The sequence below is a fragment of the Ornithorhynchus anatinus genome, chromosome 21, assembly GCF_004115215.2.
Source record: "Ornithorhynchus anatinus isolate Pmale09 chromosome 21, mOrnAna1.pri.v4, whole genome shotgun sequence".
NCBI classification, from domain to species: domain Eukaryota; kingdom Metazoa; phylum Chordata; class Mammalia; order Monotremata; family Ornithorhynchidae; genus Ornithorhynchus; species Ornithorhynchus anatinus.
This window is the reverse complement of record NC_041748.1, coordinates 17,399,223-17,423,331: the sequence shown is the minus strand read 5'-3', so window position 1 is coordinate 17,423,331 and position 24,109 is coordinate 17,399,223. Positions and strand designations below refer to the sequence as shown.

Genomic DNA, 24,109 nt, shown 5'->3' with positions numbered 1-24,109 from the left:
GTAGATACAGGGTAATCAGGTTGTCCCACGTGAGGCTCACAGTAAATCCCCAGAGCCCAGAGAAGTGAAGTGACTTGCCCACAGTCACACAGCTGACAAGTGGTGGAGCCGGGAATAGAACCCATGACCTCTGACTCCTAAGCCCGGGCTCTTTCCACTGAGCCACGCTGCTTCATAAAGGGCTCACAATCTAAAGAGGAAAAAGGATGGGTATGGAATCCCCATTTTACAGAAGAGGAAACCGTGGTCCAGACAAGTGAAGCGACTTACCCTGGATCACCCAGCAGGTAAGTGGAGGAGGTTGGATTAGAACCCAGCTCCCCGCCTCCCAGGCCCAAGCTGTTTCCTCTAGGCCATGCTGCTTCTCCCTCTCGAAGCTTCAGATCGGTCCGGGGCGAATAGTCTTGCCTGGAACCCGGTGGCGTGGGAGTTGGCCACGAATGGGCCGGTGGTTCTCGGTTGCACATCCAGCCCCCACTTCAGAATGCAGAGCCGCTTGGCCTATTTTCTGCTTCCTCCCAAACCCCAAAATATGGAAGAACCAAGGTGGGGAAGTGGAGGCAGAAATTCAGACATCTTAGTGCTCCTTTAGTGCCTCAGGCTGGAGGGGAAGGAAGCCACTAATGGGGATCTCAATTTGGGAAAGAACCTGGGGCCTCAGGTGGGAGTCCTCTCTGGGCGGCCAGAAGCCAGGGGCCAGGAGAGGTACACACTTACGGGGCTTCGAATGCTTAGCCCTTCAAGCCCGGGATGAATGTATCTGTAAGGAGGAGCCTTTCTGATCAGACCTTCCCCTTCCCTCCCCTCCCTGCATGATGGTGGCAGCGGCTTCTTCCTCCGGGTGAGCTTCAAGAGAGGAAGAGAAGAACCAGCCAAGAATCCACCCCAGACACCCCCCAGGGAGGAACGTGCACCGTAGAAAAGATGTGGTTCTTCGGGTTTGGGGCTGGGGGGAGATCTCTGAAAAATGTGGAGGTCAGAAGGTTGGGGTTCGGGGGTGGAGAGGGGTGCCTGGCAAGTCACCGAGTTGGGAATTGGTCTCAACTAGGCGACGCCCTCCCTGGACGGCTCCATCTTTCTCATGCAGGAAACACATCAGCAGCAGAACAGTTACCCACTCTCCCCCTCCCCCAATCTCCCTTTCCATCATCCTCTGGGTCGAGATGGCGCCCCAGGCCCGCTCCATCATCTAGGGTAGTAATAATCTGGAACGCCGGTGAGGTTTCTGAGCTTCAGGGTCCTGTCCACTGTCTTAATGTAGCTGCCGATCATTTTCCTCATCTCGGGGCTGTAAGGGTCATACTCCAGCTTCCTCAGCCCCGACCGTTTAAAGTTCCCGTCCTTCTGACTCTCCACGCATAGGAGCCTGTCCTCAAAGACCGTGACGCCCAGCCAGCTGACCATCCTCTTAAGCTGGATGAAGAGGTCCTGCTTCAGGTCTTCAAAGTGAACCACCAAGACCTTCTTGCCGTATTTCAGCCAGTCCAAGGTGTGGCTGGCCCACCAGGGAGCATAATTCTTTACGAATTCAGGCCATTCTGGAGGAAGGGAACCAAGGGCTTTCATTAGTCCAGTCCGATTACCTTTTATCTACCCCAGCACTTACTACAGTGCCTGCCATATAACAAATCCCAGAATTATTATTATGATTATTGCTACAGGGGGAAAGTCGCCCTAGTGGCTGTGGGGTCCAAAGGTTCTCACAATTGATAGTATTTATTGATCGCTTCCTGTGTGTAGGACACTGTACTGGGTGCTTAGAAGAGGATGATGATGATGGCGGTGGTATTTGTTAGGTGCTTACTATATGTCAAGCACTGTTCTAAGCGCTAAGGTAGATACAAGCTAATCAGGTTTGACATAGTCCCTGTCCCACATGGGGCTCACAGTCTTACCCTACCTTTTACCAATGAGGTAACTGAGGGCCATAGAAGTGAAGTGATTTGCCCAAGGTCACACAGCAGACAAGTGGTGGAGCCAGTATTAGGACCCAGGTCCTTCTTACTCCCAGGCCCGTGCTCTATCCACTAGGCCATGCTGCGTCCGTAAGCATAAACTTAAGCAATGTGATAGAACTGGGAGACACGATCCTTGCTCGTAAGTTTAGCCCTTTATCTCCCTGATTGATTAAGAGCACGGGCCTGGGAGTCAGAAGGATCTGGGTTCTAATACTGGCTCCACCACTTGTCTGCTATGTGCTATGTGAAGGCACATCGCCTCCAAGAAGTCTCCCTTGACTAAGCCCTCCTTTCCTCTTCTCCCACTCCCTTCTGCATCACCCTGACTTGCTTCCTTATTTCATCCCCCCTCCCTGCCCCACAGTACTTATGTCCAGATCTGCCATTTATTTATTTCTATCAATATCTCTCTCCCATTCTAGACTGTAAGCTCATTGTGGGCAGGGGATGCATCTGTTATATTGTTATACTGTACTCTCCCAAGCACTTTGTACAGTGTTCTGCACACAGTAAGCATTCAATAAATATGACTGACTGACTGGTTGACTGAGGAGAGCTCGACAGAGTCATCCCAATGAGCTCTGTGCAGTCAGTTCCTGCCAAAAATCTGCGAACTGTGCATATCCCAGGATGGACCAGAGGGCTTCCTCTGAAAGAAAAAAAACCTTTCAATTCCCCCCGGGATTGCCGGGTAATTGATCTCAGCATTCACACGGAGTAATAAAGGGAACAATGAAACATCAGTAACAAACCCAGGTTCCGCCGGAACTATAATCCACCCTTCTCCGACGAGACATAAAAGCTCTGGGTCTGCTGTTTCCTCACCTTTCTGGAGAAACCAGGGCCTGATTAATAGCTTAACTGTACTTAATTCCCCTAAGAATCATTCAACACAGTATCGGTTTCATTAACCAGATCCAGGACGATTCACCTTGTGTAATCAGAGCACATAAAACTTTGCTTTGGAACTCCTCCAGGGATATCATAAAATTAATGTCCCGGAACCAAATATGGATTTTCCAGAGGCCTCCAGCCCGGCCCGCAGAGGAGTCTGGATGAGGAGAGGAGGGAAGCCCGCCGGAGTTGGAGCGCGGTTTGTGGGCGGAGGAAGCTCCCGTCTCCTCCCTTTGCTGGAGAGGATGTTGGGATTGGGAGTTGGACCCAATACGCCCAGGGAGACGGTGGATCTGGGAGCTGCCACGGTGGTGCTTGAAAAGGGAAACTGAGGCTCTTGAGGGTCACGGGGAGAAACCTGAGCTGATGGGATGTCCCTGGCGAGGAACCACTGACCTCAGCTGGACTCTCTGTTGGTCGGATGCTCTGGACTCTGTTGGTCAGAGCGACGGTCTCGGGGGAGACTGATTATGAGGGAGGGTCCAGAGAGCACGAGTCAGAAGGTGGTGGCCGTAAGAGAGCCTCCACAGGGCCAGGGACCGAGAGGAGGCACCGGCCGTGAGAGATAGAGAGATGGGAGGGACCAGAAGGCCAGTGATGGAGGGGAGGGACCAGGGAGGGAGGGATGGAGAGGAAGGACAGGAGAGGGGAGTGAGGAAGAGAGGGAGGTGTTCAGAGGGCGAGAGGTGGAGGGAGAGCAGTGACCTAAGGGCCAAAGAGGGAGCAGAGAGATCAGAGGGAAACAGGCCGCACGCACATATACACACACATACACACACACACACACCTTTCCCCTTCCAGTGGGCGTGGGAGGCGAAGCCGATGTGGCCGCCGTACTTGCGGTTGAACTCGGCCATGAGGGCCTTGTAGGGGTTGCGGATGAGCAGGATGGCGGCGTCAAAGGCCTCGATCTCCTTCCGACCACTCTCGTGGGTCTTGACGCAGACGGTTCTCCCGCTCCGCCAATGGTCCCTCTCGCCCTTGAACCCTGTGCCGGCCGAGACCACAGATAGAGTGGCCGGTCACCCCACCGGGACCTCATGTGACCCGCTCCCTGGCCGCATACGGAGTTCTGCCCTCCAAAATGGCACCTGCCACTCCTCCTCTACACTGGGTTTCACCTCCCACTGGGATGGGAGGCATTGGTGCCTTAAGGAACGCGCCTCCCACTGGGAGCCGGGAGACCCGAGTTCTAGCTCCTGCTCCGCTGCTGGCCTGCTGGGCGACCTCGGGCAAGCCCTTCTGCTTCTTTGGGCCTCGGTTTCCTCATCTGTAAAATGGGGATTCAACGCCTACTCTCCCTCCTACTTAGACTGGGAGCCCCGTGTGGGACAAGCACTGTGTATGACCTGACTATCTTGTATCTATCCCAGTGCTTAGTGCCGTGCTTGGCACAGAGAAAACACTTAAAAAATGTCAGAATCATTAATATTACTGAACTACTCTAGGCCTCAGTTCTTTCATCTGTAAAATGGGGATTCAATTTCTGCTATCCTGGCTGAGAGCCCCTTGTGGGAAAGGGACTGTGTCAAACCTGGCCATCCTGTAACTACTCCAACGTTTAGTACAGTGCTATGCACGTTGTATACGCTTACTGAATGCCATCATTGTATTGGTTATTATCCCAGCTCTTACCACAGGACTGGAATATCCTCAGTACTTAATATATATCAATCATCAATCAATCGATGGAATTTGTTGAGCATTTATTATATGAGGAGACCGCGGAGGAGAACAATACAATAGAGTTGGTAGACATGTTCCCTGCCCACAAAGAGCTTATAGTCTGGAGGTGGAGATAGACATTAAAATAAACTATAGGTGGCTATGTAGTAAGTACTGTGGGGGTTAGATGAATACTCAGCTGTGTAAGGAGTACAAAGCCAGGTGCATACGTGATGCAGGAGGGAGGGGGAATGGGAGAAATAAGGGTTTATTTAGGGACAAATTCTTGGAGAAGAAATGTGATTTTAGGAGAGCTTTGAAGGTGAGAAGAGTGATGGACTGTCAGATATGAATGGGGAGGGAGCTCCAAGCCAGAGGGGGGATGAGGGCAATGGGTCAGTGGCGGAACAGAAGAAATTGAGGTACAGTGAATACATTGGTATCAGAGGAGCGAGGTGAACCTGATGGGTGGCCGTAGAAAAGCAGTGAGGTAAGGTGGGAGTGGATGAGCTGATTGAGTGCCTTAAAGCCTAAGGGATGGCATTCCTGTTTGAAGCAGAGGTGGATGGGCAACCACTGGAGTGGAGAGATGTATACTGAGCAGCTGTTTTAGAAAAACGATCCGGGCAGCAGGGCCTCGTAGAGCTAGTAGTTGAAGTCCTGGGAGCAAATGAGTTCTAGGGGGTGGGTGTAGATGGACAGTAGAAGGGGACCCAGAACTGAGCCTTACGGGGGAGGCAGAGGAGGAGGCCACAAAAGATGTTGAGAATGAGTAGCCAGTGAACTAGAAGAAGAACCAGGAGCGGATGGTGTCGGAGAAGCCAAGGCTAGACACCTCCAGGAGAAAGAGGTGGTCCACGGTACCGAAGGCAGTTGAGAGGTGGAGGAGGATTAGGATGAAGTAGAAGCCCTTGGATTTGGCATCATTCTTCTTGGCTTCCTGCTTTTTATTTAGCCTTCTTTGATCTAGTCTTTCATCACACTGAAAATCCCTCTTGAGGCACTCACATCTTTCTACCAGATTCAAATATTTTGTCGGCTTTGAAGCTCTCGATCGACTCGCCCCCTCCTACCTCACCTCACTGCTCTTCTACTACGACCCAGCCCACACACTTTGCTCCTCTACTGCCAACCTACTCTCTGTACCTTGATCTCATTTATCTCCCCACCAACCTCTCGCTCACATCCTGCCTCTGGCCTGGAACAACCTCCCCACAGCAGACCAACTGAGTGCTTACTCTGAGCAGAACACTGTCCTAATGGCTTGGGAATCGTCTACTAACACTACTGCAAGCTCCAAAACACTCAGTACAGTGCTTTGCATACTATAAACTATAAGCTCTTTGAAGGTAGGGATCATGTCTATCAACTCTACTGCATTCTTCCCAGTACTTAGCAGAGTGCCTTGCCCAGAAGAGACTATAAGCTCCATGAGGGCACGGATAGTGTCTTCTAACTTTCCTGTACTTTCCCAAATGTTTAGCACAGTGATCTGCACACAAACTCTGAGGGCCGAGACCATGTCTACCAACTCTATTATACTGGGGCTCACTGTCTTAATCCCCATTTTCCAAATGAGGTAACTGAGACCCAGAGAATTGAAGGGACATGCCCAATGTCAAACGGTAGACAAGTGGAAGTGCTGGGATTAGAACTCAGGTCCTTCTGACTCTCAGATCCAGGCTCTATCCACTAGGCCATGATGCTTCCTGGGATTACAACCCAGGTCCCTGAATCTATCCTTCTGAGAAGGAGGGGAAAGCAGGTCTCTGATCCCCATTTTACAGATGAGGAAAGTGAGGCCCAGAGTCAGTTAGGGGGTAGGCCCAAAGTCACCCATCAGGGCCGGAGCGGAGCAGGGATTGGATCCCTGGGTCTCCTGGCTTCCTGTCCCGGGTGCTTCCCACTAGGCCACACCGCCTCCCCACCGGTCCCAGACGGTCAGAACCCTAGATCAGCATCCCCTTCACCGTCCGGCCCCGCTCACCTTTGTTATAGAGGGAGCCGTCAAAGTAGTAGCTGCCCGTGTAGAAGCCGGTGGCCAGCTCGATGAGGTGGCGGGCCCAGGTATTCCCCGCCCCCGGAAAGCTGGCCAGGGCGGCGAGCTGTCTGGACCGGGCTGGCAGGAAGCGCCTGTCCATGCAGCGGTTATCTGGAAGGGAAGACGGGCCGAGACGCTTCAGGGAAGGGGACGGGGGGGTGGGGTGGGTTAGGAAGAGAAGGAGGAAGGGGGGAGGACAAAGCGGAGAAGGGGGAGGAAGAGAGAAAGGGAAGATGAGGAGGAAGGAGAAGGGAAGTGGGAAGAGGGAGGAGGAAGAGGAGGAGGCGGGGAAGACTGAGGGATGGCAGCAATGGAATTGATTGAGTGCTCAGCATGGTACTGAACACTTTGAAAGGAACAATGGAAAGAAACAAGCGATGGTGCCCGTGTCCACAAGGGGCTTCCACTCTTACATGGCAGCAATTCTGTGGGCGGGGAAGACAAAAATAATAATACTAATAACTGGAATTTGCTAAAGTACTTACTAAATGCTTTCTAAATGCAGTACTATGCACTGGGGTAGATACGAGGTAACTGGTTTGGAAACATGGAGCTCACAGTCTTAAACCCCATCTCCCAGATGAGGGAACTGAGGACCAGAGAAGTGCAGTGATTTGCCCAAGGTCGCACAACAGACATGTGTAAGTCAGGGTTAGAACCCTTGACCTTCTGACTCCCAGGCCCATGTTCTATCCACTAAACCACCCTGCTTCTTGTTGAAGGCGCAGTCGCTCAGAAACAGCGAGCGTGAGACCCGTGCTGTGGGAGAGATTGTGGGGGGCCGGAGGGGATGTACCTTGCACCTGAGTCTGATAGACGATGAAATAATCTGCCGTCCCGCAGCTCTCGAACTCCTCGCCGCTGCACCTCTGCGCACACAGCTGCTCGTCTTCCCGCTCATGGAGGGTGAAGCGATGGGTGGGGAAGCCACAGTGGCAACCCACCCCGGCCAGAGCGGCCAGGGGGTACTCCTGGGGGGAGAGGGGAGACGCTCGCTTAATCCTAGCCCACCTCTTCCGCCCAGCCTTCCCTGCTTCATCCCTGCTTCACCCTCCACCTGCTCTTTCCTTTAATAAAGAATTTTATACAAGCTTCCGGGGTGCCAAGCACTGGGGTAAACACGAGGCAACCCGTTTGGACCTGGTCTCTGGCCCACACAGGGCTCACGTTCTAAAGGGGAGAGGGAGTGGTTTAGCGGTCCCCATTTTACAGAGGGGGAAATGGAGGCGCAGAAAAGGTAGGCGACTTTCCCCACGTCCTCGCTTACCTTCTCGGTGCAAAAGTCAACACATTTGTCCACAGACAGGTTCAGCATGAGGCCCGTGACGGGCAACGCCAAAGAGATGTTGTTTGGTCTGCGGAAGCAGCCGCGAAAAATGGCGCTCCCATCTGGGGGGACAAGAGGAGGGGGCATTTAGCAAGGGAAGGAGGAGTCTGAGGATTTTGTGGGAGTCGGAGAAATTCCTGAGGGAAGGTCCGCATGTGGCCTAGGGGTCTGAATGATGGTCCTGCAGTTTAGGGTGAGGGGGACAAAAGGAGGGGGCATTTAGCAAAGGAAGGAGGAAACGGGGGATTTTTTTTTTCGGGGGCTGGGCGAAGAAGCTCCCTAGGGGAGGTCCGGGGGCTAAGGGTCTGACTCAGAGACCTGCAGCGAGGGTGAGGCGGAAGAACCCCACTATTGACCTAGTGGCTATTGCCCGGACCTGGGGGACCTGGGTTCTAATCCCACTCTGCCACTTGTCTCCTGTGTGACTTTGGGCAATTCACTTCACTTCTCTGGGCCCCAGTTACCTTATTGTAAAGTGGGGATTAAGACTGTGAGCCCCATGTGGGACAGGGACTGTGCCCAACCTGACAACTTGTATCTATCCCAATTCTTAGTATAGTGCCTGGCACATAGTAAGCACTTAACAAATAACATTTTAAAAAATTTAAAAATGAAGGGCCCAGATCTCTCTCTCCCTCAAGTCAATGCTTTTTCTCATAAGACCATATCCCATTTTTGATTCTGATGTATCTTCAGTCTCTCCCCTCTCCAGTCCATAAGGCTGCCCGAATCACTTCCCGATAACGTCATTCAGAGTACATCTCCCCACTTCTCAAAGACCTCCACTGTCATCCAACAGAAATTAAAGTGACTTTAAGCTACTCAATCAGCTCTCTACTGATCTGCTCTCTTCTCCCACTACACCCCAGGTCACACTCTCCATTCCTCCCAAGCTACCCTACTCACTGTGTCTCATTCTTCTCTCAGCCACCTTGGAGTCCGTGATCACTCATTTTGACCCTGCTTGAAACTCCCTTCTCCATCACATCTGGCAAACCACTGCTCTGTGTGTGCATTGTGTGTGTTGTATGTGTGTGGCTGGGGGTGAGGGGGGGATTGCATTTTTGAGTAGCATGGTGGCGATGTGTCTGAGGGAAGAGGACGGTATGTTTGAGGCTTCTGGGATACAGTTTCTAACAAAGGGTGAAACTCCTGCCTTGACCAAGGAAGTAATGACCCAGAACCCAGTAGGGCCTAGTGGATAGAGCCTGGATCTGGGAGGCAGAAGGTTATGGGTTCTAATCCCGCCTCTGCCACTTGTTTGCTGGGGGCCCTTAGGCAAATCACTTCACTTCTCTGGGTCTCAGTTACCCCACTGGTAAAATGGGGATCAAGACTATGAGCCCCACGTGGGACAGGGACCGTGTTCATCCTGATTTGCTTGTATCCACGCCGCTGCTTAGTACAGTGCCTGGCACATAGTAAAAGCTTAACTAATATCACTTTTTTAAAATGTCTGCTGCCCCAAGGCTCAGAGGTGAAGCACAAGTTGAGGCAGAAGAAAAGTCATTGCCAACCCAAGACCCAGCCAAGCCATCCATGGCGAGGCTGTGGAGAGAAGCAACCGATGTGACCTGGAAGAAACGGCATGAGCCTGGGAGCCAGGAATCAATTAACCAACAAATGCTATTGATTGAGTACCCACTGTGTACAGAGCACTGTACTTAACGCGTAGGAGAGTCCAATAGAACAGAGTTGGGAGTCGGATACCCTGTCCGCAAAGAGCTTTCAGTAAAGAAGGGGAAGACAGACATTAAAATAAATTACAGCCACAGAGGATTGGCCAAAGGACATTGGCCACTGGCTACTTGCCACAGAGCCACATGGAGCATATAGTTTAGAGGAGGAAACAGGCATTAAAATAGATTTAGGATATGTATGGAAGTAATGTGGGGTTGATGTTGAGGGATTTTTTGAGTGCTTAAAGGAGACAGATCCAAGTGCATAGGCAACACAGAACGGGGAGAGAGAAGGAAAGATGAGGGCTTAGTCAGAGAAGGGTTCTTGGAGGAGATGTGATCTTGATAATAATAATAATAATAATGATGATGATGGCATTTGTTAAGAGCTTACTATGTGCAAAGAACTGTTCTAAGTGCTTGGGAGGATACAAGGTCATCACGTTGTCCCATCCCCATTTTACAGTTGAGGGAACTGAGGCACAGAGATGTTGAGTGACTGGCCCAAAGTCACACAACTGACAAGTGGCGGAGCTGGGATTTGAACCCATGACCTTGTATGGGCAAGGGATGTGTCTGTTGTATTGTTATATAGTATTTACCCAAGCACTTAGCACAGTGCTCTGCCTACAGTAAGTGCTCAATAAATACAACTGGACGAATGAATGAACGAATGAACGTGACAGCGATTGGGCCCAAACATTTTGCTTCACCCCCACCGGCTGTTGGCACGTCGTAAGCACTTAATGAATTCTGTAATTAGTTCATTAATTAAGAAGCCAGGAGTCGCAGCCGCACAGCTGCCGCTCGAAAGCTTCCTTCTTGGGTGGAAAATTTGGGTCAGGAGGGCTTCTGTATTCCGCCTTCTGGGCCACGCTGGTTAAGCTGAGTCGGAGTGTGAATTCCAATCGACCTTGGAAAAGCGGCAACTGCTTTTAAGAGGCGGCTTTGGTGCCCTTCTCCTTTCATTCATTCATTCAATCGTATTGACTGACCACTTAGTGTGTGCAGAGCACTGAACTAAGCGATTGGAAGAGTACAACAGAACAATAACAGACACAATCACTGCCCACAATGACCTTAAAGTCTAGAGAGGGAGGCAGATGTTAAAATAAATAAATAAATTAGTTGACACGTGGTAGAAAAAGGTCAGGGTATCTGGCTAGGATAGCAGGCTGGGCCGGGCAGCCCCCCTCACCCATATCTCATTCATTCATTCAGTTGTATTTATTTATTATTTACAGTGCAGAGCACTGTACTGAGCAGGGCATAGTGAATAGAGCACGGGCCTGGGAGTCTCGAGGTCATGGGTTCTAATCCCAGCATGGCCACTTAGAACAGTGTCTGGCACAAAGTAAGTGCTTAACCAATAGGATCATTATCATTATTATTATCATTGGAAGAATACAATATAATGATATATAAATAAATAAATAAATAGATAGATAGATAGATAGATAGATAGATAGATAGATAGATAGATAGATAAATTGCAGACATGCACATAAGTGTTGTGGGGCTGGGAGGGGGGATGAATCAGGGGAGCAAATCAGGGCAACGCAGAAGGGAGTGGGAGAAGAGGAAAGGAGGGCTTAGTCAGGGCTGGCCTCTTGGAGAAGATGTGCCTGCAATAAGGCTTTGAAGGTGGGGAGAGTGATGGTCTGTCAGATGAGAAGAGGAACACGTTCCAGGCTCTACCCTCCTCTCCCTGCCCCTCAACACCTGTGTACATATGTGTATATCTATAAATCTATTTATTTATATTGATGTCTGCTTACTTGTTTTGATGTGTATGTATTTATAATTCTATTTATTTATATTTTTGCCTGTTTCCTTGTTTTGATGCCTGTATCCCCCCTTCTAGACCATAAGCCCGGTGTGAGCAGGGTTCAAAGTGCCGAGAGTGAGTTACGGCTAGAAGCTGAGCTGGGAAGGAGCAAAGGGTGATGGGGTTTTTAGCGGTCGCCTCAAGCTGGGTCACAGCTGCTGAGCATTTTCGAGAACTGGCGAAATGTCACCGATCTTCGACATCCAAATAAATGATAGAACCGTTCTTTTTGGTATTTAAAAATGGCCAATCCCTCTGGGGATCAAACTCATCTGTGCTGTGTTGAATATGATAGGGAATTGGGGCGGGGATTCTCAGCTGAACTTTATTAAAGTCCCCCTATAATCTGCAAGAGATTGAATTAGATTGAGTGTCTAACTATCCAAGGATAATTCAAGCCGCCTATTTTTAGTGACTACCAAATGTGCTAACAGTCTGTTGGACTCCCAATTTCTTTCCATCTGCCTGAATCCAAAGGGACCTAGAGCTTCAGGCAGGGGTGAGCTTGTACTCCGTGAAATTCGGTTTACGGGGGAAATGAAATCCACCGTTTTCGGTGGGTCACGGCTGGAGAGAATGGAGCTGGAAGGCATGTTATCTGGAACAAATGAGCCACTAGGAGAGCAAGAGGTGTTCTTCCTGCGCACTGGCTTCTCTGGAAGCTTTCTCCATCTCCTCACCTCCCCTGCTGAATTCTCAGCCCCCTAACACACAAAGACTGCCTCTATTTCTCTGTCTATGAATCAATCGATGGTATTTACTGAATGCCTACTGCATGCAGAGCACACACTAAGCACTTGGGAGAGCACAATATAACAGAGTTGGTAGAGCCTACCTATTTTCCCATATCTGATTATTCAACTGAACATTCGAGTCGGTATTTTTTCTACTCTATTTGTAAATATTTTTATGTCTGTCTCCCCTGCTCTTAGAGTGCAAGTTCCTCATGGACAGAGAAGAGGTCAATCAATTAATAGTACTTATTGAGCGGCTCCCAGTGGGTGCTCAATAAATACTTCTACTACTATTACTATTCAGCTTCCCCTCTATAAAATGAGGATAAAATGTCCACTTTTTTGTGTGCTTTTTTAAAAAATCAGTGCTTGTTAAGCACTTACTATGTGCCAGGCACTGTACTGAGCACAAATTATTATGGCAGCGGGGGCTTCACCTCACCCTCCCTATTTCCGCAGCTCCCTCATCCTTCCTCACCACTGGGCGAGAGATTTTGAAAGATGAAGCTGTCCTAGGTGTTGGTGGCCTCGTTGAGGTTTCAATAGCTCTTCTTTGACCTTCTAAATTACGAAGCAGCGTGGCTCAGCGGAAAGAGCCCGGGCTGGGGAGTCAGAGGTGGTGGGTTCTAAATCCCAGCTCCGCCGCTTGTCAGCTGCGTGACCTTGGGCAGATCACTTAACTTCTCTGTGCCTCAGTTCCCTCCTCTGTAAAATGGGGATGAAGACTGGGAGCCCTACGTGGGACGAGCTGATGACCTTGTATCTACCCCAGCGCTTAGAACAGTGCTGGGCACATGGTAAACGCTTAACAAATACCGACATTACTATTACTATTCCTGACGAGCATTTCACCTCAAACAGATGAACGTGGAAATGGGTTTGGTGTCCATCCCTCAGGCATTTACGGGACTTCTCTCGGGACTGGTCTGGAAAGGAGAATTCCACGTGCTCACGCCTTTAGGGATGGAGGAAGAAAATTCTCCCTCACTTTAAAAGGTGCAAAAAATCTTAATAAACACATGGGCACAAAACCTCCTCGCCCTCTAGTGGCTGGACCCTGGAATGTGCTTCAGAGATCGTCCATCGGCACTAATGACGATGGACTTTTCTTCAACCCTTATAATGCACCAAACACTGTGTTAAGCACTGAGGTAGACGCAACCTAGGCGGATCAGACACAGTCCTGGTCTCGCATGTGGCTCACAGTCTAAGGGCGAGGAAGAATGAGGCAACGAAGGCACAGAGAAGCTGTGCCCACTGTAAGCGCTCGCTAAATAACCCTGACTGGTCCAAGGCCACGCAGCAGGAGAATGGCGGAGGCAGGATTAGAAGCCGGGTCTCCAGGTGCCCAGGCCCATGCTCTTTCCGCTAGGCCGCTTGGGCCTCCCGATCAAAGGTTCTGGGTATTGGCCTCAGTGGCTTCTTGCTTTGTACAGTGCTCTGCACACAGGGGGCATTCAGTAAATACAATTGATTGATTGAGCGCGGACTGGGTTTGATTCTGTTTGGAATCAAACGACTTCAGCTTTCTCCCTGAGCGGATTGAGGTCCTCAGCAGAGATCCATGAGCCTTTGAGAATAGCGAGACAAGCAGAAAGTGGAAAGAGCACGGGCCTGGGAGTCAGAGGACCCGGATTCTAATCCCTGCTCTACCATTTGTGCTGTGTGACCTCGGGTAAGTCGCTTCATTTCTCTGTGCCCCAGTTCTCTCATTTGCACAATGGGCATGAGAAGCAGCATGGCCTAGTAAAGCACAGGCCTGGGAGTCAGAAGGACCTGGATTTTAATCCTGGCTCTGCCACGAATCTGCCATGTGACCTTGGACAAGTCACTTCCCTTCTCTGGGCCTCAGTTACCTCATCTTAAAAAGGGAATTAAGACTTTGAGCTCAATGCGGGACAGGGACTGTGTCCGACCTTGTATCTACCCCAGGGCTTAGTACAGTGCTTGCCGCATAGTAAGCGGTTAACAAATATCACAACAAATAAGTCCCTGTTGCCCTCCTACTTAGCCTGTCAGCCCCACGTGGGACCTGATTGTGTTGTATCTATCCCAACGCTTACTACAGTGCTTGGCACAGAGTAAGTACTTAACAATTACCACAATCATAATAATCATTATTAGGAGCAACGTCTACCATTCACCTTTTAACACGAGTGATTGAGTGGCTATTTTGGGAGCAGAGGATCCCTGCTTGTCACTCCAGGATAAAGTCTTTTTTACTTTGAGCAAACAATTCTAATTACGCTAATCACTTAACCAGTGGTATTTATCAAACGCTTACTATGTGCAGAACTCTGTACTAAGCACTTAGGAGAGTCCAGTATAACAGAATTAGCAGACCGGTTCACTGCCCAAAACTCTAAAAGGCAAGGGTCCAATCGCCTCAGCTGGTGGTGCTGTGATGTCTCCGGGCCTTGACGGCGGAAGCGCCACTCTCAGGAATATTAGCCATCACGTTCCCTGCCCGTAACTCTAAAAGCCAAGGGTTGAATCTCCTCAGATGGTGGTACTGTAATGTCTCTAGGCCTCGTTCGCCTCAGCCGGAGGTGCTGTGATGTCTCTGGGCCTCGTTCGCCTCAGCCGTGGTGCTGGGATGTCTCTGGGCCTTGTTGGAGGAAGCTGCGCTTTCAGCAATATTAGCCGTCACATTCCCAGCCCTTAACTCTAAAAGCCAAGGGTTCAATTGCTTCAGCTGGTGGTGCTGTGATGTCCCTGGATTCACCTCGGCTGGTGGTGCTATGATGTCTGTGGGCCTTATTGGTGGAACCTCCACCTTCAGCAATATTAGCAGTCACGTTTCCTTCCCATAACTCTAAAAAACAAGGGTTCAATCGCCTCAGCCGGTGGTATCGTGAAGTCTCTGGGCCTCATTCGCTTCAGCCAGTTTTGTTGTGATGTCTCTGGGCCTCGCTGGTCTCAGTTGGTGGTGTTTTGACATCTCATGTCCTCGTCGGCGGACGTTCCACTCTGAGCAATATGGCAGGCTTTCTTTTGACCTCCTCTCCCTCTCCCTACAGGTCGGATAAGGCAACCCAGGTGTAGGTGACCTTTAAGTCACGACAAGTTTTGTCCGCCACAGCAAGCCCTTCCAACCCACACAGGGAGGGAGCACACGCGAGAGGAAGAATTGAAGACGGCGGTTGGGTATCCTCCTGGGTTGTCCGTGTGATCCCCCAAATTATGAAATTTGTCTAACGCTATTTGTCAAGCACTGAGGTTGATGCAAGGTCATCAGGTTAGACACAGTCCCTGTCCCTTACAGGGTTCCCAATCTAAGGGGAAGGAAGAACAGGTATCTATCTTACAGATCTGAAACTGCACTGATGAGTAAGTCCTGGATCTTGTGTCCTCACTCTGTCTTTCCCACCACTGTAGAAAATTCCACTCTCCTCCGTATCTCATAATCCCCTAACCTGGGCACTGTCTTCGACTCATCTCTCTCATTCTACCCACATATTCAGTCTGTCACCAAATCCTGTCGTTTCTGTCTTCGCAACATCATTAAACATCGTTAATATCCGCCCTTCCCTCTCCATCCAAATCGAACCATGCTGGGCCAAGCCCTTGTCCTATCACGCCTGAATGACAGCATCCTCACTGACCTCCCTACCTCCTGTCTCTCCCCAGTCCAGCCCATATTTCGCTCTGCTGCCCGGATCATTTTTCTACAAAAACGTTGGGTCCACGTCTCCCCACTCCTCAAGAACCACCAGTGGTTGCCCATCCACCTCCACATCAAACAGAAACTCCTTACCACCAGCTTTAAAGCCCTCATTCAGCTCGCCCAATCCTACCTCACCGCACTGATCTACTCAAGCCCAGTCCTCACACTTTGCTCCTTTATTGTCAGCTTACTCACTGGGCCCCGATCTCATCTCTCTCACCCCCAAACTCTTTCCCACGTTCCTCCCCTAGCCCGGACCAGACCACAGCTACGACTATCCCTGCTATTACTATGACAACTTCGATTACTACTATCACTCCGATTCCCGCAATTACAACCGTCACCGCCACTACTGCGACAAACCGGACGGCTGCTGCTATTCCCTCCGCCATTACTATGACTGCAACCGCACCTACTGCTGCTACGACGACAACGACAACTACACCACCGCAACTCGTGCCGTATTATCGCCCCTGCTCCCGGCCCCCGTCCTCCATTCTCTTATGGCCCCGGGTCCCCAGAGGCAGCAGGGAGGACCGGGCCGACACCGCCGTGCGGGTTGTCCGATCGGTACGGATAGGCGTGGTTCCGCCCTCCCGTCCATCTCCGGGAGACCCCTCCCCCGGAGGCCCCCGCTGAGCCGGTGGTGTGGCCGGCTGGACCCCCCACTGCCCGCCCCGTGCCCGGAGTGACTCACAGCGCCGGGCCGACTCCTGGGCCAGCTCCAGCCGGAAGATGGACAGGCGGTCTGCCCCCCCGCAGATGTCGGTCTTCTCCCCCTTGCACTGCATGCTGCACTCGGACTCGCTCGTGTTCGAGGCCTGGATCTTGTGTCCGCAGTAGCATTCGGCCCCGAACTCCAGGCCCGCGTACAGGTAGCCCCTGTGGGGACAGGTCACCGTCAAACTCGGGGGTTCCGGGCGGGACGGAGAAGGCAGCTGAGCATCCCGGCAGCGGGAGGGAGAAGCGGGGTGGGCTGGTGGAAATCAATCCATCAATCGATCGATCGATTGCATTTGCTGAGTGCTTATTGTGTGTGGAGCACACCTAAGCACTTGGGAGAGTACAACACAGTATAGCCAACACCTTCTCCACCCACAGCGAACTTACAGTCTAGAGGACAAACTCTAGACTGTAAGCTCCTTGAGGGTAGGATCTGTAACATACAACAGCGTGGTCCAAGGACAGGGACTCTGTCTATATTTGTACCTACCCTGCCACCAAGAACGGTGCTTGACACATAGTAAGTACTTAACAAGTACCATTTAAAAAAAAAATCTTTTATTGGACTCCTCCAAATGCTCAGTACATTGTCCTGCACACAGTAGATCATATGCTCCTTGAGGGCAGGGATCATGCCTACCCACTTTGTTGAAATGGACAATAATAATCATAATTATGGTATTTGTTAAAGCGCTTACTATGTGCCAAGAACTGCTCTAAGCCCTGGGGTAGGGACAAGTTAATCAGGTTGGACACAATCCCTGTCTCACAGAGGGCTCACGCTCTTAATCCCCACTTTACAGATGAGGCAACTGAGGCCCAGAGAAATGAAGTGATTTGCCCAGTCAACCAGCAGACTGAATTAGAACCCAGGTCAGGCCCATGCTCTATCCACTGAGCCACGCTGCTTCTCTCGGACTCTCCCAAGCGCTTAAAAAAACAGTGTTCTGCATGTCGCAAGCACTCAATAAATACCACTGATGCACTGATGGATTGGCTGAGATGGTTCCCGGTGGGTGCGAGGAAAAGCTGAGTGGAAACCTCCTGGCCTCCGTCCCGATCTCTCAGCTGAATTTTCAGCCCAGGATACCATGATTCTCCCGTGGGCTTCTCTCCTCCCACCCCACTCTGGAACTCTCGGGCCCACCGGGTGAGTTCCCTGCTGATGATTTACCGCGCACCGGCCCGAAGAAGCATCACTTTAAAAGAAAAAACACCTCCCAGGTGCGATCCATCAAAAAGCAAGAGACAGCAACATCACTTAGAGGCAAAAGGGATGTCGCGTGTGTCGTAGGCGAGAGAGGAAATGATGGGACCCCATCCGTAGGGCTACGGAGCCGCGGTGGCCGGGGAGACCGATGGGATCGGGAAACCGAACCAGCGACAGAGTATGGGAAAGAGCCCATGTGCAGGAGAGGGACGAATCCATCGGGAAACGGGTTGGGCCTTCCCTGGGGAATCACAGGAGGCCGGACCCCTGGGGACGGCGCTTAGCACAGTACTCTGTAGACAGTAAGCGCTGAAGAAATATGACAATGAATGAATGACTGAACGGTGGGGGCTCCAGCAAGATAGGAGGGTGGGCACCCCGGGGTGACACGATCTTAAGCACAATCTGGCCCAGGCATTTACAGAAAGAAGCAGCAGCGTGGCCTAATGAAAAGACCCCTGGCCTGGGAGCCGGAGGACCTGAGTTCTAATCCTGTATCTGCAAACCTGTCTGCTGTGTGACCTGGGGCAAGTCATTTCACTTCTCTGGACCTCAGTTCTCCCGTTCTCCCTCGGGACAGGGTCAGTGTCTAACCTAATTGACTTAGAACGGCGTTTGACTCATAGTAAGCACTCAACAGCCACTATTGGGGAAAAAAAAAAAAGAGATCGAGGTCAGCATTGGGTCCCAGATAGGATTAATAGTGGAGGTGGCCTAGAGGTTAGAGCCCAGGGAACCCAAGTTCTAATCCCTGCTCTGCCCTTGCCTGCTGTGTGACCTTGGGCAAGTCACATCACTTTTCTGGGCCTCAATTCCCTCATCTGTAAAATGAGGATTAAGACTGTGAGCCCCATGTTGGACAGGAACTATGTCCAACCTGCTCAGCTTGAATCAACCCCAGCACTTAATACAGTGACTGACAAATAGTAAGCACTTAACAAATACAATTTTTAAAAAACCACCAACAAACAAAGGGAATCAGGATTCTCAAGGCCTCCCATCTTGCCCTGAGTCTGCAGCATCCCTGGGTTTGCCAGACTCCCAGCTTCCTCTTCTCCACCTCGGTCTACTCCCCGGGCTGGGCCTTCGAACCTCGAACCCCGGCTGCAATCAGACAACCCATCAATCGATGGAATTTATTGAGTGTTTACTATGTACAAAACACTGGACTTCGGGAAAGCACAATCCAACAGAATTAGCAGACCCGCTTCCTGCCCATAATGAGCTCACCAATTCTCCAATTAAAGCCGTTGCCCGGGTCAAGCCGATTGGGGCTCTGAGCGTGGAGCGCCGGGGTTACCAGCAGGCCGGCTCCGCCCAGGGGTCTTAATCCTCATTTACCTAGAGGGAACGACCCCGAGCCCCAGGGAAGAGAAATACTGGAGTGAAAAGAGATAGGGCGACCACAGCGAGGACTCCGCAGCCAGGGCTTGTGGGGGCCATCTCGGTGGGCTTCCGACGCCATGAGGAAGCTCGAGGCGGGAGGTTCAGACCCTGGTGGGATGGTGCTCGTGCAATGACTTCTCTCAAAGCGGTTGCGCTTTGAATCTGGATCTGATGGCTGCTCCTTTCAGAGCTTTGAGTCATTTTTGGGAAATAACCATTCCCCCCCCACCTTCCCACCACCTTTCTTTTCATCTTGCTTTCCGTCCCTCCCTCTCCTTGGCGAACCGTCTGAAAACAGAGATCTCTTTTTATTTTGAAAATCGGATTTATTTTGAATCCGAATGATCTAATCGGCGTGCATCCCTGAGGAAAAGACAAAGCCCTTCCCAGAGAAAGCCTTCCACAGGCACAAGCAAACATGCAAACTTACACTCACATGTGAGCACCCAGGCACACAAACACATACCTGTGCAAATATACATCCTCCTGCATGCCCAAACGGGCACCACCGCAGCACGCACCCTCACACAAACACAAAGACACAACGCACACCCACATGTAAACACAAATGCAGGCCAAAAGAGTCATACTGTCCTCTCCCGCATGCTCAGTAAGGCGCTCTGCACACAATAAGCGCTCAATAAATATGACTGATGGATTGATTCGTGCACATGCCAACACATGGCCACACAGGCATACCCAGGACACACATTCACACACACACACACACACACACACACAGAAGAAATCAAGTGGGGAGAGGCGGTCAGGAGGAGGAACTGTTCACAGGAGGGAATTGGAGAAGACAGTGGGGCTGGTCCGCCCCCCCTACCGTTCGGCACAGTTGTCCTGGCAACGGAAGACCGTCATCTTTTTGTAGTCAAAGAAGGATGCCCCACGGAGAGCTCGGTGGTGGGTATCGTCAACGTAGCAGCCAATGTACGTCGCTGCGGGAGGAGGGGAGAGAAGAGACCGCAACGCTGTCAGTTAATCAATCCGTAATGCTCAGTGAGCATTTACTGTGCACAGAGCCCTGGACTGAGCTTTTTTTTGAGGGTATTTGTTAAGCACTTACTTTGTGCCAAGCACTGAACTAAGCGCTGAGGGCGATACGAGGATGGACATAGTCTCTGTCCCACATGGGGCTCACAATCTTAATCCTCATTTTACAGATGAAGGAGCTGAGGCACAGAGAGGTGAAGTGACTTGTCCAAGGTCTCTCAGCAGACAAGTGGCAGAGCTGGGATTAGAACCCAGGTCCTTCTGCCTCTCAGGGCCGGGCTCTATCCACTAGGCCACTGCTTCTGTATTTTGTAACCTCCTTGATGGCAAGGAACTTTTCATTTGGCCATGTGGGACTGGGTCCAATCAATTTGCTTATATCCATCCCAGCTCTTAGTACAGTGCCTGGCACATAGTAAGCGCTTAACAAACACCATAATTATGGTTATGATTATTCCATCTAAGCCACCCAAGCATCTAGTACAGTGCACCGCACCAAGTGGCTGCTCAAAATATCTTACTGTTCTTGCTACTCCATGAGTGGGGACCAGGACGTAAAGTTGTCACTGTCGGGGCCAGGTTCTGATCTCACAGGTCTGTCACTCCGACATCCCCCTCTCCTCTCGGGGCATCTTTCTACTCCACTTCCCTCCCTCTGCCTCCTCCCCACTACCCATCGTGGCCTTTGGGTCTGAGCTTTTATTGTATGTGTCAAGTGGAAACAGAAGACGGGCTGACAAAAGACGGGCCGCTTGAGGAAGCAGCGTGTCTTAGTGGCAAGAGCTCGGGCTTGAGAGTTAGAGGACCTGGGTCCTAATCCCGACTCTGCTACTTGTCTGTTGTGTGATCTTGGGCAAGCCGCTTAACTTCTCTGAGCCTCAGTTACCTCATCTGTAAAATGGGGATTAAATTTGTGAGGCCTCTCCCGACGGACAACCTGATTATCTTGTATCTACCCCAGTGCTTAGAACAGTGCTCGGAACATAGTGAGTGCTTAACAAGTACCATAATTATTATTATTGCTGTTAAAACCCCCACTCATTCTTCAAATTAAAGAGCCCCAATCAGGAGCTGGGTAGCCATTTAATAATAAATCTATGGTATTTATAATAATAATAATGATTGTGGTATATGTTAAGTGCTTACTATGTAACAATAATAATAATAACAATGATGGTAAGCACTGCTCTAAGCACTGGGCGAGATACAAGGCTATCAGGTTGTCCCAGGTGGGGCTCACAGTCTCAATCCCCATTTTACAGATGAGGGAACTGAGGGACAGAGAAGCAAAATGACTTGCCCAAAGTCACGCAGCTGACAAGCAGCAAAGCCATGATTAGAACCCACAACTTCTGACTCCCAAGCCCGGGCTTTTTCCACTAAGCCCCGCTGCTTTTCTATGTGCTTTTCTAAGCTCTGGGGTAGATACATTTTTATCAGGTCGGACACGGTCCCCATCCCTCGTGGAGCTCAGAATCACGTTCCATGGCCATAGCGAGCTCCCGTTTGACCACTTGGAATATGCTTCCCTTCCCTTCCAAAGTCCTACAGGGCTCTAACTTCTGGGAGCAATCAAAGGCCAGTTGATTTGCAGCCTCTGTTGCTCTGCAGTGTGGTGGAACTGCCACCCTCTGTTCCTCAATACGGTCATAAAATAAGATATTTTCCAACCCTCTCCCGCTCTAACAGGGGCCGTTCCTTTTGGCATGCTTTGTTCTCCTGGACATCACTTTTCTCCCACTCGCTTCCCCAATTCGAAAGGGTGGTGGCGACTGAGGAGGTGTCAGTCTGTGATCTTGGCCAAGTCACTTGGGCAAGTTGCTTCTCCGGGCCTCAGTTCCCTCATCCACACAATGGGGATTCAATAGTATATACTAAGCGCTTACTATGTGCAGAGCACTGTCCTAAGCGCTTGTAATGGACAATTTGGCAACAGATAGAGACTATCCCTGCCCAGTGACGAGCTCACAGTCTAAACGGGGGTCCATCCCTATTCTCCCTCCTACTTAGATTGTGAAACCCTAGTGGGATCTGATTATCCTGTTTCTACCCCAGTGCTTATTAGAGTGCTCAGCACCCAGTAAGCGCTTAGCAGATACTACGGTTACTATCATTATGACGTCTGCACGGGGCCACCTAAGTAGGACCTCTGAAATTTGTCCTATTTACGCTCTGTGGAGAGTGACAGTGACCTATTCAGTCAATCTATCAATTAATCATATTTATTGAGTGCTTACATTGTGCAGAGCACTGTGCTAAGCACTTGGGAAAGTACAAGAGAACTGAGTTGGTAGATGAAGAGAAGCAGCTTAGCCTATTGGAGAGAGCTCGGGAGTCAGAGCATTAAGATTGAGCCCCACGTGAGATAGAGACTGTGTCCAACCTGATTTGCTTGGTCTCTACCCCCGTGCCTGGCACATAGTAAGTTCTTACCCAAAACTGCAGTGATTATTATTCTTACTTTATTTTTTACTGTTTTAATGGTATTTGCCTATAATGACCTTATAGTCTAGAGGGGTAATAATAATAATCATGGTATATGTTAAGTGCTTACTATGTGCAGAGCACTGTTCTAAGCGCTGGGGTAGATACAGGGTCATCAGGTTGTCCCACGTGAAGCTCACAGTTAATCCCCATTTTACAGATGAGGGAACTGAGACACAGAGAAGTGAAGTGACTTGTCCACCGACACACAGCTGACAAGTGGCAGATTGGGGATTCGAACCCATGACCTCTGGTTCCCAAGCCTGGGCTCTTTCCACTGAGCCACGCTGCTTCTCAATACTATTCTAAGTGCTTGGGAGAGTACAATACAACAGATTTAATGGAAACATTCCCTGCCTACATCCCACCTCTGGCTGCTGCTGACAGAGAGTGAAATGTGGCCGGGTACCTTTAACCACGGAACAGTCACAGCTCATTGCTTTCAATTATTTTCATCTCATCTTGGCATTTCCACAATTCTGAATAGCCTTCAATTCTTTCAATCGTATTTATTGAGCGCTTACTGTGTGCAGAGCACTGTACTAATCGTTTAGAAAGTACAACAAGGACAACTAATTTTATTCGTGATAAATCTGACCGTAATGACTCCGGTAATTGTTCCGGGGCCAGTGACCGCTGTGCATTCTGGAAGGGAGACTGCTCTTGATGTTCGTCCCTCTCGACTGTAAGCTCGCTGTGGGCAGGGAATGTATCTGTTTTGTGTTGTATTGTCCTCTCCCGAGCGCTTAGTAGAGTGCTCTGCACACTGTAAGTGCTCAATAAATATGACTGAATGGATGAACATAGGTTGATTATCCTTTATCAGGATGGGATCGGGAAAATTGTACACCTGGGTGGATGTTGAGTTTTTGAGAGGCATTTCCAAGATGTTCAGGCTTTGAGGAAGATTGGCCCATCAGAGCCAGATTAATTCCATTCTCTGAGGTTCCGAGGTCTGGAAAAAGATCACTCGGTGGAAACGTCCTTGGGAATTGTGCACGGTTGGGTTTATCCCTGTGTCTAGGGATGCTTTGGCCCAAGAAAACAGGGATTGAGACTGTGAGCCCCATGAAGGATAGGGACTGTGTCCAACACAATTTGCTTGTATCCACCCCAGCACTTAGTAAAGTCCCCGGCACCCAGACAGCGCTTAACAAATACCACGATTATCATTACTATTCACCTCTATTTGCCCTGGTTATCTTATCTGCAAAATGGGGGTCAAGACTGTGAGCCCCAGGTGGGACAGGGGCTGTGTCCAAACTGGTTTACTTGTATCTTCCCCAGCGCTTAGTAAAGTGCCTTGCATATACTAAGCGCTTAACAAATACTATTAAGAAGAAGAAAAAAGAAACAGCAGGATATCAAGATATGAAACACAATGACAGGAGCGTTAGGGGCCATGATAACTTGCAAGTTTAGAATCAGATGGGAAGAGGTGTAGCTAGTGGAAAGAACTAACGGCCTGGGAGTTGGAGGGCTCTGAGTTTTAATCCCAGCTCTGCCGCGTG

The 24,109-nt window shown here is 50.3% G+C and overlaps 1 protein-coding gene across 4 annotated transcripts in view; it reads right to left on the bottom strand.

Moving 5' to 3' along the window:
- Positions 1 to 299: 299 nt before the first annotated feature.
- WSCD2 (WSC domain containing 2) overlaps positions 300 to 24,109 on the bottom strand; it is a 43,507-nt gene continuing 19,697 nt past the window's right edge. For all 4 annotated transcript variants that reach the window (XM_029049521.1, XM_029049519.1, XM_039915113.1 and 1 more), the window contains 7 exons: positions 19,945 to 20,059; positions 16,491 to 16,675; positions 7,826 to 7,947; positions 7,355 to 7,529; positions 6,505 to 6,669; positions 3,640 to 3,840; positions 300 to 1,538 (listed from right to left, as the gene is read on the bottom strand). In XM_029049521.1, the coding sequence (XP_028905354.1) occupies positions 1,186 to 1,538; positions 3,640 to 3,840; positions 6,505 to 6,669; positions 7,355 to 7,529; positions 7,826 to 7,947; positions 16,491 to 16,675; positions 19,945 to 20,059 (1,316 nt within the window). In that variant the 3' untranslated portion in view covers positions 300 to 1,185. The remainder of the gene's footprint in view (positions 1,539 to 3,639; positions 3,841 to 6,504; positions 6,670 to 7,354; positions 7,530 to 7,825; positions 7,948 to 16,490; positions 16,676 to 19,944; positions 20,060 to 24,109) is intronic.